The 19,351-nt window shown below is 35.4% G+C and overlaps 1 protein-coding gene across 1 annotated transcript in view; it reads left to right on the plus strand.

Moving 5' to 3' along the window:
* The window catches only part of LOC107735475 (lysosome membrane protein 2-like), a gene marked incomplete at its 5' end in the record, with an annotated part of 16,271 nt that extends 997 nt beyond the window's left edge, over positions 1-15,274 (plus strand). Inside the window, 9 exons of the mRNA XM_016547170.1 lie at positions 1,284-1,375; positions 1,460-1,579; positions 6,069-6,247; positions 9,335-9,453; positions 9,609-9,682; positions 9,797-9,848; positions 9,932-10,084; positions 12,439-12,486; positions 13,789-15,274. Of these exons, the coding sequence (XP_016402656.1) occupies positions 1,284-1,375; positions 1,460-1,579; positions 6,069-6,247; positions 9,335-9,453; positions 9,609-9,682; positions 9,797-9,848; positions 9,932-10,084; positions 12,439-12,486; positions 13,789-13,896 (945 nt within the window). The remainder of the gene's footprint in view (positions 1-1,283; positions 1,376-1,459; positions 1,580-6,068; positions 6,248-9,334; positions 9,454-9,608; positions 9,683-9,796; positions 9,849-9,931; positions 10,085-12,438; positions 12,487-13,788) is intronic.
* Between the last annotated feature and the right edge of the window lie 4,077 nt (positions 15,275-19,351).

A 19,351-nucleotide genomic window follows, 5' to 3' on the forward strand; every position in this document is an offset into this window, starting at 1 on the left:
CTCACACTCACACACACACACACACACACACACACACACTCTCTTTGTTAGGTAGGCCATATAACAAGGAGTTACAGTAGTCCAGGCACAAAGGTATAAAAGCATGAATAACAGTTCAGCATCTTTGAAATTTAGTGATTATCGTAAACTGAAAATATTGCAAAGTTGGTAAAAACAGGACTTGACAAGCTGGTTGATATGGGGTTCAAAGCATAGTGCAGAATCAAATAGTACACCAAGATTACGTACAGTAGGGGAAGGATGTACTATAACTCCATCGATAAGAATAGAAAAGTCAAGATCAGAGGAGACAAAGGATTTTGGGCGACTAACAGAATCTGTTTTTTTCAGTATTCAGTTTTAAGAAATGTTGAGCCATCCATACTTTAAGATCATGTAGGCAAGATGTTAAAGAAGTAGGAGGAAAAACAGAGTTGAGCTGTGCAGAAAAATTAATTTGCGTCAGATCGTCAAAATCGTCAGCCGTAACTGTGGAAATTTAGACCATGGCGCTTGATGATCTGACCCAGAGGAAGGAATATATATTTATATTTATTATATTAACATATATTTCACCTTTTTATTGTTACATTTATATATTATTTTAATAATGTTTTTAATATTCATATTAAATGAATAAATAATAAAATGTATACAAATTCAAATATAATATAATTAATTCATTAAATCATATTTTTGTTATCATAAGTATTTTAGTTATATTATTTATAAAAAAATATATAAAATGTATATTGATTTTCTAAAATAAATTATAATTATTTTAAAATGTAATATATATATATATATGTGTGTGTGTGTGTGTGTGTGTGTGTCACTGTGGTCATTATAGTCATTGTGTACCACTGTCTTTAGTCTTTAGTGTTAATTATTTAAAACAACTTTAATAATTTTTGGAAGAATAATGTAAAATGCTGTCAAATGTAATACAATACTAAGATCTGTTAATGCATCTGTTTTGTTACGGTATTCTATTAATAATTTATTTAATCTATTATTGATTTTATTATGAATTATATTATAATTATTAATATATTATTATTAATTAATATATTGTTATAAATATGTTTAATAATATTTAATATTATTACAGTAAATTATATTTAAATATTGTTATATTTTATATTTTATAAAAATGGATTCAACTTTTTTTATTTGTTTTATAAAATCAATTCTAATTATTTCACAATATAATCTAATGAAAATATATGTCGAATTGTTATTGTCATGTCTGTCTCATATCTGGGCTGTTCTTGTGTTGTCAGAAAAACGGCAGTGATGACGGTGAGTTCGTGTATCACACCGGAAAGCAGAACTACCTGGACTTCGGACGCATTTACACCTGGAAGGGAGAGAAGTAAAGACTCCGATTCTTCTGAATATCATATTTTCACGAAGCAGAGCTAGAGATGATTGATGGTTGCTGTGCTTTGTGTCTCAGGATGCTGTCCTTGTGGAAAACCAACCAGAGTAACATGATCAACGGCAGCGACGGCAGCGGCTTCCACCCGTTCCTGAGCAAAGAAGAGCGGCTCAACGTCTTCACCCCTGACCTCTGCAGGTACAGTCAACAAGATCTGTAACGTACAGTGTCAGGTTATCAGACAACTCGATCAGCAATGCAATCAGTGAGCAATTCAGATTAATGCAATAATGCAACAATATTAGTCAATCATAGCAGTGCTGTGGCAGCATTAGTTCTTGTGCTAACTCTGATTTGTGAAAGAGCTTATGACGATCCAACTGAATTTCATAAAAACCTTTGTACAGGATGACCTTGCATCTGGACAATAGAGCATGAAGCTGAACAGGGCCGTTTCTAGCCAATTTGACACCCTAGGCGAAATCCCTATTGCCCCCCCCCTCCCCCAAATTATATATATATATATATATAATTCTTTTCAGACACCAGTTGCTTGTCACATTCAAATTGGTTGTCATAGTAACGACACTAATTTGTGGAGATTCTGTGTATTGAGTTCCACAAATCTGAATGCATTATCTGTAAATTGACTGTTAAGATAAACATTTTGCACAATTTAGTATCTGTAATATCATTGTGTTGCCACTAGATGCCTGTATAGCCCTATGTAACAATCCCTAGTGGCTAAGACATTGCACATAATTTACACATAAATCACACATAAATTAATTTTATTACATTTTGATTTGGATACTATACTACTACATATTGTTTAGATATTATCAATGGCTACTTTTTTGTCATTATCTGTTTTTTGTTCAATTTTTTTGTTGTTGTTTCTGCTCATTGGCGCCCCTTCAGCTGGTGGCGCCCTAGCTCGACTATGCCTAGAAACGGCCCTGAAGCTGAAGTCCTGAAGCTGTTGTTCTCATGTGTGGTTATTTCTGAAGGCTGATCTAAGTGTGTGTTTGGCAGCACATGTGTTTTCTGTAGTGTCTCGATGAGAACCGGATCATAAATCACACACATCCGGACCTCCAGAACATGCTGTAATATAATGGAAAATGCATCTGTTCAAGCTTTTCCATGGGAACTTTCTGAAAGTCAGCACATGTGGATGCCAGTGTCTCCTCCGCTGCTTATAATAATTAATATTTCATATATTTATTTATATTATTACATTATATTTAAATATTTTTAGAATTTATATTTGATTATAAAATGTATATTCCAATATTTATTGAAATTAAATATATTTTAATTTTTTATATTTTAATTATTTTATAATATAGAATAGAATAGAATAGAATATATGACTTGAATACACAATGATGGGTTTTATATGAATTTTGATCCACATATTATTCATGTTATATATAATACGATACATTTATTTTCATTCCAAACTTTCATTTTTTTATATTTTCGGTTTTAATTTTATTTATTTATTTTTATGTGCTTTCATCATTTTTGTTGGTATTTGTTCTTTTTTAATATTCCTATTTAGGTTAAATATATTTTTTATTTCAGTTTTAATTTTAGTTAATTTTTTTTATTTCCAATTTGTAATTTTAATGCTTCAACATAAATTTACTTAAGTTATTTCTATTTTTCGTTTATTATTCATTTGTTTTGTCCATTTAATAATGATATTTTGTTTCATTTCAGCAGTTAACAAAAATATTTTAATCGTTTTGGTTTTAGTTAACAATAACTCTTAAAAATAAAATCTTATTTAGACACAATCAGTTCTTTGAGCTTCTGGATTTTAATGTTCAAACAGTCCTTCTATATTTAACATAGCTCATGTTTGTTTTTCATTCCTGGATAAACGCAGTTTAGAATTGAACACACTATAATACACCAGTTGCTTCTTTATAGAATATTTCTACAAGAGACATATGAAGTATTATAATTATTGTTAACATATGTAACCCCTCTCCCCCGGGTCCTCTCCGCCACACCTCGTTCTCGTTCCGAGTGGGTCTCGAACCCGGGTCTCCGGCATGGGAGGCGGACGCACTAACAAGGAGGATAAAGACTGCAGCCTCTAGTGCATCTCTTGAGATCAGGGGAGTGAGGTTTTACCTGCACAGCACTTACTCACTGGCCTCCGTTACACTCACCCCCCTAAACCTCACTCCCATCCGGGTCACGGCACCAATGTAACCCCTCTCCCCCGGGTCCTCTCCGCCACACCTCGTTCTCGCTCCGAGTGGGTCTCCGGCATGGGAGGCGGACGCACTAACAAGGAGGCTAAAGACTGCAGCCTCTAGCGTCAGTCGCTAGTGCATCTCTTGAGATCAAGGGAGTGAGGTTTTACCTGCACAGCACTTACTCGCTGGCCTCTGTTACACATATATTCATACAATAATGACATGGTCTTAGTTAAAATGTCTTTTTAAGATGCGTGTGGCTGTTAGAACAAGAAGTAGTTGCTGATAATGTGGATGTTTTTAGCCACAGTAGTGATTTACTGTAACTGTTGGTGGAGCTGAAGATGTTGAGTCTGGAGTTCTCTGTATAAAGCACCGTGTGTGGAAATGCAGAAGCTGTGAGTCAGTAGATCTGTATTCATCTGCTCGACCTCTCCTTGTCAGACTCTGTTCCGTGTCTGTGTGTGTTTTCTTCCCCCACGTGCTCCGTGTTATGTTTATGTCCTTATTTGGTCTTCCTGTTCCTGTCCTGATTGTGTTTCCAGGTGTTCCCCATTTAGTTCTATTGATCCCAGGTGTGTTCCATTAGCTCCCTTATTATTTAAGCCGTGTGTGTTTCCATTCTCTCTTGTCTGGAACTGTACGTCTTACCCTCCTGCTACATGTGTGTGTTCCTGCCTGTTACATGTACTTCTCTATTTGGTTGAATAAAGACTGTTGATCGCTCATCTCCTCCACAGTAGCAGCGACCGTGACACTCCTCCACTGATGTCTAATCAGCATCAAATTGAGCCAAAGGTCCGAACCTCCCGAATTCCTGCGTGACATTATCGTTCGCCGCAGACTCCTACTCAGTGTGGGAACAGAACTTTACTCCAGTTCTCTGTAATATCATTACAGGAATATACTGCGGGATGGGGTTTTACAATATGCATGCAGTTTTGAGCAAGTGGATAAATTGCTATGGAGCTCACGGCTGGACACTTTACACATAGGAGTGAAGGAGTTTATCTTTTTTATTACTTTTCATTTAACTTATACATTTCACAAACATTCAATGTAGTATCAATTTATTTTTTTAAAATCAAATTTCACAATTTATTTTTAGTTCATTTAAAGTAATGCAGTTAAGACTTTAACTGTGATACAGTAATGCATTGCAGATAAGATTTTAAGTTTATGACCTGTTTCTTTATTTTTTATTTTTTATTAATAATTTAATAAAATGTATAGGCTTAATTGTGTAATTTTATATAATGCATTATTTATTTATTTAATATTTCGGTTTTATTTTTTATTCAGAGTACTGTTGTTAACATTTTAGTTTCCCCTCTGTGATCTTTTTTTAAAGGTACTTCTAACTTTATAAAATTAATTTGTAAATATGTTATATATATTTCAAATTTCAGGTCAATTTTTAATAGTGTTTTTTTTTTTTTTTTAAAGCAATGCAGTTCCGTTTTTAATTTCCCCTCTGTATGTTAGGGGGTTTTAAAATCTTTTGTTATGTTACTTTGACCTTTTATTTGCCTTTTAGAAACTTTTTAATAATTTTATCAAATGTATATTATATTTAATGTTATATAATCTATTATCTGTTGTTTGTTTGTTTGTTTGTTTGTTTATTTATTTAACATTTAAATGTTATTTTTAATTAAGAGTAATGTGGTTCAGTTTTATTTTCTGTATGTTTGGCTTTTGGAATCTTTTCTAATAATATATGTATACAATGATTTGTCAATAATGTATTCCATGATTTAACATTTGGAATGTATTTTGGGTATTCCGCTTCAGTTTCCTCTCTGTGTGTGTCAGCTGATGATGTATAGCGAGTGACGCACGACGTTATTTTAATACACCAATATAATATATGTTCTGGGCGCCCTTTGACCTTTCACCTGAAATCCAGTTGACCTGTCCATCTCGCCCTGATCTCTATTTTCAGTGGGAACTCTGCCCTAAACCGCCCGTCTTTGTTCGGTGCGGAAAGAATCCGGCGTGTTCTGCCGTCACACATGGTTTCTGGAGAACTGACTCCGACCTGGAATGTTTTCAAGCCACTTTTAACCTAGTTGAGTGTGAGCGGCGGGCCCTTGGCTTATTGTGCTGGCGGGGACAGCTGTCCTTGTCCTTTTCCACTGACTCCTCACCAGGATTTTTAAGGGAAAGGCGGCCGCAGGAGCGGCGTGTGTAACCTTTGTACACGGTTTAATCAGGCTGGGGTCTGTCTGGAAAACTCCTTTCCCTTGATCAGAATCAGCTCAAAACAAACACGCTTGATCACAAGACCGCTGTTTGTTACGGAGCTCTTTTCCTGTGACTTAAAAGCAGGTTTCCGAATGCTTTCTTAATAGCGAACACAGGCTCGTGCATCAAAGGTCGTGTTCAGGGTCACAGCTGCCAGGTTAATCTGAATCAGCTGTGCAGCATGTGTTGTTCTGTGATCGTGTTGTCTGATGGCTCTTCTGCAGGTCCATCCACATGCGCTTCGAGAAGGAGGTGGAGGTGAAGGGCATCCCAGCGTACCGCTTCACGCCGCCCCGAGCCGTGCTGGCCAGCGGCAAGAACAACCCAGAGAACGAGGGATTCTGCCTGACGCCAAAGAACTGCCTAGACGACGGCGTGCTGGATGTGTCTGTGTGTCGGAACGGTGCGCTAATGTGTATATGTACATGTAATTCAGACATGCATGAACACAGCTTACTTGTATATTATAGGATTACAACTGAAGATTAAACCAGTTTAATTTAATATTCAATTTCATTCTAATTTCCTTTAATCATTCGTTTAATTTTATACTTTAATTATTGCTCATTGGCTTTCTTATGCAGTTGCTATGGAGTTACTAGGCTGTTTTGAATATTTTAGGCTGTTTCAATGCAGTTGCTTGGGCGTTCTGAGTGTTTTAGGCTGTTGCTAAGCAGTTGCTTGGGTGTTCTGAGTGTTTTAGGCTGTTGCTATGCAGTTTCTAGGGCGTTTTGAGTGTTTTAGTCTGTTGCTATGCAGTTTCTAGGGCGTTTTGAGTGTTTTAGGCTGTTGCTATGCAGCTACTAGGGTGTTGTGAGTGTTTTAGGCTGTTGCTATGCAGTTTCTAGGGTGTTCTGAGTGTTTTAGGCTGTAGCTATTCAGTTGCTAGGGTGTTGTGAGTGTTTTATGCTGTTGCTATGCAGTTGCTAGGGTGTTGTAAGTGTTTTAGGCTGTTGCTATGCAGCTACTAGGGTGTTGTGAGTGTTTTAGGCTGTTGCTATGCAGTTGCTAGGGTGTTCTGAGTGTTTTTGTCTGTTGCTATGGAGTTGTTAGGGTGTTCTAAAATGTTTAGGCTGTTGCTATGCAGCTACTAGGGTGTTGTGAGTGTTTTAGGCTGTTGCTATGCAGTTGCTAGGGTGTTCTGAGTGTTTTAGGTTGTTGTTATGCAGATGCTTGGGTGTTCTGCGTGTTTTTGTCTGTTGCTATGGAGTTGTTAGGGTGTTCTAAAATGTTTAGGCTGTTGCTATGGAGTTGCTAGGGTATTTTAGACTGTGTTAGGCATTTCATTTTCTACTTTATTTCTCATTGCCCTGTGTGTCTGGAGCAGTAATATGAGTTTATGTTCCCCCTATACACTCTCTCACACACACACACACACACACACACACACACACACACACACATAATAGCCACATTTTAACATCTCAAGTAACAACGGAAATTAACACAGAGACAGTGAAACTGTGTTTTGTGTCTCCTGTAAATGAAGGGGAAAACCAATGTGGAAGAGCTGCAAAACACACACACACACACACAACTTAGTCACCTGACTCGAGCACATTCCTCATCTCGTCCTGCTGTGTTTTTATGTTGAACACATGCCACATTTATGAATAAATAGCCACTAAAACACACTCACACATTTATCAGTCTATGAAAAATGAGGACTTACCAGGGACTGTGTTATTAATCACATAAAGCTCATCAGAACTAAAGTTTTACTAAAGTGCTTTTTGCATGTGCAGAATTATCTGTTGCTATACAGTTGTTAAGGTGTTCTTAATGCTTTAGGCAGTTGCTACTTTTTAAGCAGTTGTGAATGAGTGTTTCTGAGTATTTTTAGTCTGTTTTCTAGGCGGTTTCTTCATGTCTGGTGTGAAGATATATTTTTGAATCTTTTTTTTTCAGATCTAAATGGATTTTGAGTACCAGATTGATCCATGAAGTGAAACATGCACACATAATAACTGCTGACCTTCCTCTCAGATCTGTTTGTTTTATAGTTTTCTGTCATGCTGTGCTCTTGTGAGCATCAGCACATAATTACATTATTGCCAAAGCATTCAAGCGCTCGCATATTACAGGTGTATGAAACACAAACACAAACACACACACACTCTCTCTCACACACACACACACACACACACACACACACACTCTCACCTCTGTCCCAGTAACGCAGGAGTCTAATTTCCCCTACATGTGTTGAGAACAGAGGTGGTAAATCATCTGGGTTACTTGAGGTCACTCCTGATTGTTTTCATGCTCAAGGTCAGAGTTCCCTTGGTCTTCTCATGAGACGATGTTCCTCTTTAACGTCACGACAGGATGAAGCTCTACGACTCTCAGGGGGCTCGTACGAGAGAAGGCATTGTTAAGACAAAGCGAGGAGGAGACGTCATTTCTGCTGTTAGACAACAAAACATTCGTAATGACTGATGTTCTGTGAGTTTAGAGGACATCCCTTTATCTGACGAGGGCACTGACTTGTGAATGAAAGAAGAGTGTGAAACAGTAGCCTATGTGCTGTATGATGCTGAATGTTTCACTCATTGCTTTGTTTAATTCACTGAGTGAGTCAGTTATCATCCTGCCAATGAAAAACTTATTTTGCATTTTGAGGAGGTCATGCAGAAGGTCATCTAGGTGATTACTCATATCGCGCACTGCAGAAATAGTGCATGTAGTATGTTGTTCTGAACATATCCACTCATGTTAAAATGTTTGATCTTGTAATTCTGTAGTGCATGAAACTAAACACCAGATTTCACTCCAAAAACTTTTTTGTTCATTTAATAGGAACAACACATGTTCATGAACATTAGTTACAATATGTAAACACTGGATAGACTGTATATATATATATATTATATATATATATATATATATATATATATACAGTATATAAAATATATCTTTTTAATTATTAATTTTTTTGAAAGAAGTCTCTTCTGTATACAGTAAAAAATACTGTAAAAACCATAATAGTGGGAGTGAATATAATATTATATAATTTTTTGGGGAATAATCATTTTTTAAAGAAGTCTCTTCAGTAAAAATGGTAATATTGTGAAATATTACTATTTAAAATAGCTGTTTTCTATACATTAAAATGTAATTTATTCTTGTGATGCAAGTTAATTTAATCATTTATTTTATTTCTATTGAATTATTGATTTATACATTATACATTAATTATTACTTATTTATGATGATGATAATAATAATAATAATGTTTTTACTGTGATGTACAGTACTGTACTGAAAATTGAACGTCATGAAAATAATGTCACAGTGGAAAAAATCGTAATGGTACTACAAAAACATTTAATTTTCCTTATGCAGTATAAAATGGTTTTCATTTAAAAAAAAAATCTTTTGAGTTTGGGAATCCATGGGCTGATCAAATGAATGCCTTGATTGCAATGCACGTCTCTTTGGATAAAAGCATCAGAAATGCAGTGATTTTGTGGTGTAATTGTCGTCTCAGGTGCTCCTGTCGTCGTGTCGTTCCCTCACTTTCATCTGGGTGCTGAGAGGTACGCCAAAGCCATCGATGGCATTTCTCCAGTGCACGAGCGTCACCAGACCTTTCTGGATCTGAACCCTGTAAGATCTGCTGTGTTGTGATAAGACGCTTTGAAGAGTTGATTTTCATGATCAGTGTCTCGTTCTCTAATGTATTTTTTCCTGTCTGAAGTGTTTTTGTGATATAATTGGTATGATTGCTGCAGTCTGGCTCAGATCTTCTGGTTTCTCCTCAGACTATGGGAGTGCCTGTTCGTGCCATGAAACGAGCCCAGATCAACATTCATCTCCAGAGAGTGATCGGCTTTCCGTGAGTGATGCTTTCCTGTCTGATATATTTAATCGGGCCGTTCTGATAAACAGCCGTGAGTGTGTGTTTTTATAGTTTTCTGGCTGAAGGTCTTTTTGTCCTTTGTTTCCTCAGTTTGACCAGGAATCTCAACGGCACCATCTTCCCCATTTTGTTTCTGAATGAGGTGAGAGTCAGAAGTGGATGATTTAGTGACCAACGGTTTCGTCTCCTATAAAACCGCTGGATAATTTTCTGCTGTGTTTGCAGTCGGTGGTGATTGACGACGCTTCGGCCGCAAGGATTCAGAAGCTGCTGCTGATCGTGACTCTGGTCTCTCATTTCCCGCTCGTCCTCGGGGCTCTGGGAGTCATTCTGCTGCTCGTCTGTATCATCCTTGTCATCCGCTTCTATCAGAACAAGGTAATACGACCACCCAGAACACCCTAGCAACAACCTAGCAATGACCCAGAGTACCCTAGCAACCACTTAGCAACCATACAGAACTCCCTAGCATCTGCCTAGCAACCACCCAGAACACCCTAGCAATACCCTAGCAATGACCCAGAGTACCCTAGCAACCACTTAGCAACCATACATAACACCCTAGCATCTGCCTAGCAACCACCCAGAGTACACTAGCAAACACACAGAACACCCTAGCAGCTCTGGTCATCTAATTTCCCAAAACACCCTAACAACCGCTTAGTAACACCCTAGCAACCACCCAGAACACCCTAACAACTGCCTGACAACACCCTTGCAACTGCCTAGTAACTGTCCAGAACACCTAACAACCACTTAGCAACACTATAGCAAGTCTGGTCTTCCCATTTTCCTAGAACACCCTACAACCACCTAGTAACACGGTAGTAACCACCCAGAACAACATAACAACCACTTAGCAACACCCTAGCAACAATAGTCTTTTCATTTCCCCAGAACAACCTAACAACTGTCTAGTAACACCCTAACAGCCACCTAGCAACTTTGGTCTTCTTATTTTCTCAGAAATACCGTAGCAACTGCCTAGTAACACCCTATTAACCACCCAGAACACCCTAGTAGCCAGTCAGAACACCTTAACAACTGCCTAGCAACTCCCTAGTAACTTTGGTCTTCTTATTTCCTCAGAAACACCCTAAGAACTCTGTAGTAACTCCCTAGCAACTGCCTAGTAACACCCTATTAACCACCCAGAACACCATAGTAACCATATAGAACACCTTAACAACTGCCTAGCAACATCCTTGCAACTGTGGTCTTCTCATTTCACCAGAACACCCTAACAACCACCTAGTAACACCCTAGTAACTACCCAGAATACCCTAACAACCACCTAGAACACCTTAACAACTGCCTAGCAACACCCTATTAACTTTGGTCTTCTTATTTCCCCAGAAACACCCTAAGAGCTCTCTAGTAACACCCTAGCAACTGCCTAGTAACACCCTATTAACCACCCAGAAGACCCTAGTAACCATACAGAACACATTAACAACTGCCTAGCAACATCCTTGCAACTCTGGTCTTCTCATTTCACCAGAACACCCTAACAACCACCTAGTAACACTCTAGTAATTAATTAGAACACTGTAACTCACTCGGCAAACAACACTTTGGCAAAAAACAAGGACACAATAGCAAATGTTTGGCAATGCCTTTGCTGTCACACAGAACGCCTTAGCAACCAAAGTGATCTGTCTGTCTGGGAGACTTCAAAGCTACAAACTACAAGCTTTTCAAACTACTTTAAACTTCCAGCTTTACATAAACAAACATAAAGTTTGTCTTAAGGGTCACAAAGTGTGTGTGTGAGAAAGTTGAGGCTTTTCAGAAAAATCTCCATTATTCTCCAGCTTATTCTTCACTTTCCCACCAAAGTTTGCACTGAAACCCTAAAATGTGACATTCTCTGTCCGCTCGGTTCACACGCACTAAAGCTGCCGTCAAACCATTCCAGGAATATTTCTGGGGACAGGTTTGGTGGTATGGGTAGGTTTAAGGGTGGGTTAAGGTGTAAGGGATGGGTCAACTGTGTAATTATAAATGTAATTACAGATGTAATTACATGAAGGTATTTTTAAAATATAACTACAATGTAAAAACATGCATGTACACAATAAGTGCATCGTACCAAATTATTAATTTAAATGTAAGTACATAGTTGTTAAGGCCACTTAATATAAAGTGGGTCCAAAATATGTTCTGAGGTTTTCAAATATTAAAAAAAAAAAAATTATCAGTTATGCAAACATAAGAAAGCATAAAGGGAACGTTCCATTTTATAATTTTGCAAACATTATGGGAGTGTTCTCTGAATGGTTGGTAATGTTTAGATGAAATGTTACAGGAAAAATAGTAAATAGCAGCTCAAAGCAGATTACAAAAAGTAAAACATGATGAACAAAACTAAATATTCTTAATTTAACATTTTCATTTACACCAATTGAATATACTATATAAAGTAAAGCTTCTGTAGTTAGCATGTCTTCTGAATGGTGGGGTGACTGTGGTTCAACTGCTTTAAATGACTAGTTTTCTGTATCTGATGGAGTTGAGGTTTCATCCAAAGCTTGCTGTTCTTCTGCTTGTGGATGAATTTATTTCCTGTCATAACTCATGCTTTCCTGAAGTGACTAACTGCCACATGCTGCTCTCATGATCACTTCACTAACCTAGTAACCATTCTGTGCTGAGTTTGCTTTCTAATATCTTGGCTTGTTTATCCCTCTCACCTGATGAGCATCATGATCTGTTGATCTGCTTTTGTTTAGACTGAAGTGAAGCGCTTTGATTTCGCTGAGGCTTTCCGCTGCTCTCCTGTAAGTTCAGCACTCACTAACCAGCTAACTAAACTAGTTCAGGCCTGTTTCACACATCTAACATCAGTGATACGATTCTCAGGAAATGCATGAACTGATCAAATGCAAACCCTAAAAGCAATGCAAGTCACTTTGGAGAAAGCATCTGCCAAATGCATGAATAAAAAATTTAATAAATGCAACAGAAAATGTTGAAATGCACTAAATACAATCTTTTAATCATATAAACATTTATGGCTTCACTTTGTGATCTGGATTATTAGATTAACTAGCATTTGGATGTAAATGTGATCTGCCTCATGTCGTTTGGTTATTTCCATACAGAAATTTAATATGACATTTATTGCTCTATATCAAGAGTGATATTGCCATATATATTGCCTAAAAGGCAATTATGTAATTTCACATATGTACATTCTCTGGGTAGATGAAGATATAAAAACATATGTAAAATTCCCATAGTAAAATACATATGTTAATAATATCTATATGATGATTTTATATGCAGGAGCCATGTATGTCAACAATATATATTTTATTTTTATATGCAATTTTATAACTTTATATTTTTATACCTTTATTAAAACAACGTATACACAAACAAATGATGTTTTTGTAATGCTTTTCTTAAATGCATGTCTCTTATTTATATTTACTTATATAATATCATCATGTTATGACAGTTTTTAGAATGAATATACATGTACATGATATATATGTCTGAAAACGTATTACACGCATTAACATACATATTTGTTTATTTTAATAAGTTTCTAATATGTTTCCTATGTTTTTACTTCATATGGCAATATATTTCATATATGGAAATTGAATATATTTACATACTGTATATTACATTTGTGTATGGGAATTGGTTCACTTCCAGTAACATTTTAATATTAAGAGTTTGAGTTTATTTACTTATTTATAATACAACGAGTGTATCCCAAAGTGCAAATTAATGGTCAACTATGACAAAAAGAAAACAAATCTACAATAAAAACCAGAATTTAGTCTCTCCTGAGTCAGACCTAAAAGCCATGCATGTAAATATACATGTATTTACATGCATTATTAATGTAAATATTCAGAGATGTGTGAAACAGGCTTAACTCACTTCAGCTTGAACTCAATCAGTAACTGACTGGTTAATCATGTGATGCTTGCAAACTAGTTTAAAGGACTAAAACATGCTGTAGTCAAGTACATGAACTTGTAGTATGTTCTTGTACTTGCATGAAGTGTATTTCATACTCATAACACGCACACATACTAAATCAACCTTATTGTGTTTTCTTTCAGCCGTCTGCGAAGAAAGACACGTCATACGCTCCTGTGAGCGCCAAAGTGGACGATCAAGACGAGAAAAATGGCACTTATATCGGCATGACGTCTGTGGACAAGTCTTAAACAGCTGTGTGTGTGTGTGTGTGTGTGTCTCAGATGCTGTCACTCTCAGTAGAGCGGTGTGTGTGTCAGTCGTCTTGATTCACACACTGACTCCTCCTCAGGACTGACGCCGTGAGCAAACGAGCGTCTGGATGAAGGACTGAAGAACACACACACTTCAGGCTCATTCAGCATCTGTTTCATATTTAAACACTTTGAGCGATTTTAAAGCTGCTGTCAGTGATTTTTTAGGAGTATCGCACATCAAATGTTGAGAAATCACATCACGCTCAATTCTGACTCAAGTGACACCCGCATCCCTCGCTGTCTGTCTGATTACTCGGTACTTAGTGAAATCACGAAAATTTGGCTAACATTGTTTTAACATAAACTAATAAACATAATGTGATGCATATTAGTCAGTCATACATAATGAGGTCAGATTTCTAAATGCAAGAAAGAAAGAAAAAAAAAAAATCAACTATTTGCATTTATTTGATTTTATTTAAATAATTTTTTCGAAATACATTTATACATATGGCTTAGAATCATCATAAATCAGTTAATTGTGAAAACAATTACATTTGTTCAGTTCAAATATATGAACATAGTTCAGATATGACTATAGATGTGGAACAAGCAATATTCAAATGCATGAGATTTACAGAAGTTGGATGTATTGATGTTAAATATATAAAGCTGGTTATTTGTGTATTTAGCACACAATCTGTTTATTAGTGCTATTACAGAAATCTGACTGGCTTTATTTATGCATGACAGACACATTTGCATCACATTAAGTTTTTTAGTTTGGTAAAACTGGGTAATTCAAATGTTAAATGCAATTCATATACACAAAAAATTAAATGTAGGCCTTTTTTGAGTGAAGGGGAGTGGCCTGTTTTTTAGCCAATCAGAAATCCTGTCAGTCATTATGCATGTTCAGATTTGCAGACCTCGGTTTGGTGGGTGGGGTTTGATACAGAGGGTGTGTCTGTCTTAGTAGGTGAAGTTTGGCATTAAAGGTGTGTTTTTGTGTGTGTGTGTCTTTTAGTGGGTGGAGTTTAATAGGGGGCTTGTGTCAGTGGGCGGAGTTTGACACAGGGTGTGTCTCAGTGGGTGGAGTTTCTCATAGAGGGTGTGTGTCTTAGTGGGCGGGGTTTAGCACAGAAGGCGTGTGTGTGTTAGTGGGCGGAGTCAGGGGCGTGTGCGAATGAAGCTGAAAAACTCCTGAAATCACTTGCAGCACCTTTAACAATCAGACACTATGTTCAGAACTTATAACCTCTTAAAAGGCCAAACAAAAAACTTTATATTTGTGTTACCAAATGGTCCGTTCACACAGGACGTGTTCCTGCTTTTAAACACCTGGACTGAGATCAGTGCAACAGAACAGAAGTAGTAATACACAAACAATAACGCAACCGTCCGGTGTGAACGACCCACATGTGACTGAACCTGCTGTGCCTTTAGTTACAAACATTGCGTTGTTTTATTTCAGTCAAGAGCTGACATCACATCACTGTGCCTTGATTTCATAAGTGTAAAATACTAAAGTTAAAATTTAATAATTCAGTATTTGTTGATCTGATGTTATGGAATATATCACTAGCAGTCAAGTTTTTGAACAGTAAGATTTTAAATGTTTTTTAAAGAAGTCTCTTCTGCTCACCAAGCCTGCATTTATTTGATCCATTTTTACTATTCATTTAAAATAACTTTTCTATTCGAATATATTTTAAAATGTAATTTATTCCTGTGAATTTTTATCATCATTACTCCAGTCACACGATCCTTCAGAAATCATTCTAATATTCTCATCTGCTGCTCAAAAAACATTTATTATTATTATTATGTTGAAAACAGCCGAGTAGAATTTTTTCAGGTTTCTTTGATGAATAGAAAGTTCAGAAGAACAGCATTTATCTGAAATAGAAATATTTTGTAACATTATAAATGTCTTTATCATCACTTTTGATCAATTTAAAGTATCCTTGCTAAATAAAAGTAATAATTTCTATAATTATAGAAAAAAAAAAATCAAAAAAAAAAAAAATGATATACTGACTCCAAGCTTTTGAATGGTTTAGTTGGTGTATAATGTTACAAAAGCTTTTTTATTTCAGATAAATGCTGATCTTTGGATCTTTCTATTCATCAAAGAACTCTCAAAAAATGTCCTCAACTCTTTTAAATATTGTTAATAGTAATAATAATAATAATAATGTTTGTTGAGCTGCAAATCAGCATATTAGAATGATTTCTGAAGATCATGTGACACTGAAGACTGGAGTAATGATGCTGAAAATACAGCTTTGATCACAGGAATAAATTACAGTTTAACAGATATTCACATAGAAAGCAGTTATTTCAAATAGTAAAACTATTTCACAATATTACTGATTTTGCTGTATTTTGGATCAAATAAATGCAGGCTTGGTGAGCAGAAGACTTGTGGCTGGAGAGTAATCTGACGCCTGTCTGAAGGATTTTAGATGAGAGTTGTCTTGAATGAAGATCCTCTTGTGTTAGTATTATTAGATTGCAGGATTGCAATGAGATTGCAGTTCTTTTAGTGTTACTGAACTACTATTTCAGAGGTTTTCTGGAATATGAACAGAAGTGTTTTCAGAGGTTCAATCTGTATATTTCCGTGGGTTAGTGGACAGATCACACACATGTTACTGTTTAATGTGTTTGTACTGGCCTTCCTTAAACTAGATGCTTCGGTGCAAAATCATAACATAATAACCTCTCATCATTACTCAAGGTATGTATTATCATATTGCACTAAAATACACGATATTAAATATAATTGTTATATTGTGCCAGACATGATTGAGATAATCAAAAAACAAATATTGCACTCAATGAGTTTGATTCGTGTGGATGTCAATGCGGGGAAAAAATGATGTTTGAGTTCAAATGCCGGTGTTTGGGACTGAATGTAATGTGGTTTACAAGCCTTTGGTGTCTTTCAGTATTTCAGGTGTTAAAAGATGCAGAATCTAGACTGAAATTTAACTAGAAATTTAGACTGCACAAATAATTGTACAGTTTTGTATATGAATGAAGCCTTTTCCTGTGGCTTTATAAGAAAACACAATAAAAAGTATTTTTGAAAGGCACTTCTTTGGTCAGTTTGTTTTCTATTCCATGTGTTTTATAATAGCTTTTAATCATAAGTATTTACAATAACTCCTTTTCTGAATTTTACTTCTAATTTATACATTTTTTTCGTAAAATGTAAATAGTATCCTTAAACGGTAAATCTAAATGAACTGGTTTAATTTAAGTCACATCACTGAATCAACCTAAACACATTCATTTATACAAAAAAACAACAACTAATGGTTATGGGTTAAACTGTTACTTTAAGGTAACAGTTGCAGGTTACCGCTTATTACAGGTTACATGAGACTATTGTTCAGTATTATTTTACTAAAAAATTGTTGGTGATAACACATTGTTCCTCATTTGTAAGCTGTTTTGGATAAAAACTCAAGTAATAAATATAAGTATATGTAATGCAAATGTGTCCCAGCAAAGACCTAAAAATAAAATGCATGATTTAATTGGCAACATGGTGTAATAACTTTGTATAGTTAGATCAGCTAAAGATGATGTCTTTGTAATTGCTGTATACAGCCAGAACTGTTTGGCCAATTTTTTTAAATTTTATTTTATTTTATCTTATTTTTATCCTATTTTATTTTTTCTTATTTTTAATTTAATTTAATTTAATTTTATCTTATATTTTATCCTATTTTATTTTATTTCATCTTATTTTTTATTTTATTTTATCTTATTATTTATCCTATTTTATTTTATCTTATTTTTTATTTTATTGTATCTTATTATTTTATTTTATTTTATTTTATTTGAGCTGTTCTGTGGGTGTCGTTGCTCCTCCGCGCCGCTGGGTGGCGGCAGCAGCAGTAGCAGTAACAGTAGCAGTAACCGCAGCGGCGTCACTCTGACAGACACCACAAACTCCGCGTCGTACACAATATTAGTTCCGCTCACGCAGAACAAGGTGAGTTTTACACAGATTAACGGCGTTTTAGCGTATTTTTCAATTAAATATATGATTATCTGCTCATATATATATGATAAGAACATAAAAACGAAGCGTGTGTTTGTTTCTAGATCAGATTTGTGATTGTAAACAGGAAGAGCAGCGAACAGACCGAGTTAATCATGAGATTTAAAATGATTGGGAAGATTCAGATGAAAAGTATAAAAATCAGGCTTTATATATTCTGATTATATACGTCAGGAAATATAATGGTTATATACTGCAGCTGCTGCGGTTTTTGGTCAAATACCATGTTGGAGCCATGTAAATATAATACTAATATATATATATATTAGTACTATATTATAATACAATGCTAATAAAACGTTATATACAAGTATATATAATTATAATAAAAACTACTGCTGCTGCTGGTACTATATATATGTATATATATATAATTATTATTATTATTATTTTTTTTACATGGCTCTAACATGGTATTTGACCAGAAACATAGCAGCAGCAGTATATATATATATATATATATTAGTACCAGCACAGTACTTTTGACTGTAATTGTATATGTTATGCATATTTTAATCATAAGTCTGTGGAATAATAGAGAGAATGACAACTGGAGTTGAGCATTTCTAACATGTCAACACATTAATCTGGCTGTGTTTTGTGTTCAGTGCGCTGTCAGAGATGGTGTGTATTCCCTACATAGTGATCCCTGTGCTGCTGTGGCTCTACAAGCGCTTCCTGGAGCCCGTCCTCTGTCCCTTCATCAGCCGCGTCTGGAGTCCAGCAGCTGTGCGGGAGACTCAGAAACACAGCACTGTAAACACTAACCCTTCAGAGCCAGCTCTGTCCTCACCGCAGCACACACGTGATCCATTCCTCATGTGTTGTTATGTGTAAATAGTAATAGAAATACTATTTTAATAATATAAATGCAATCATATACCCCTGGTTTCACAGACATAAGTGTGATTCTGAGCTGTTTCAACTGAAAGAAACTTACACGGACTGATCTTAAAATATATCAGTGCCTTTCTTTTGTCTCAAGACGCACACCGGTGATGGTACATTTATAAAAGCTACTTAAATATCCTGATTGAACTATTGGCCTAATCCTGGTTTAGTCTAAACCCTGTCTGTGACCAGGCCATATTGTATATTACATAATAATTATTATTTAATTAATATTAAATATTATTTTAATATATGCACTTAATTATATACTGTTAACAATGAATATATATATATTTATATATTCATATTTAATATTTATAATTAAATGTATACTATTAGAATAATATCTATATATAATATTTTAATATATACATTGTTATATGATCATATAAGTATTTAATATTAATATATTATTTAATATATATTTTTCATAATATAATTATATGTAATAGAATATTATTTTTAATCATATACATTTAA

This window comes from Sinocyclocheilus rhinocerous, unplaced genomic scaffold, assembly GCF_001515625.1.
Source record: "Sinocyclocheilus rhinocerous isolate Xijiao unplaced genomic scaffold, SAMN03320098_v1.1 scaffold4933, whole genome shotgun sequence".
In the NCBI taxonomy this organism is placed as follows: Eukaryota; Metazoa; Chordata; class Actinopteri; order Cypriniformes; family Cyprinidae; genus Sinocyclocheilus; species Sinocyclocheilus rhinocerous.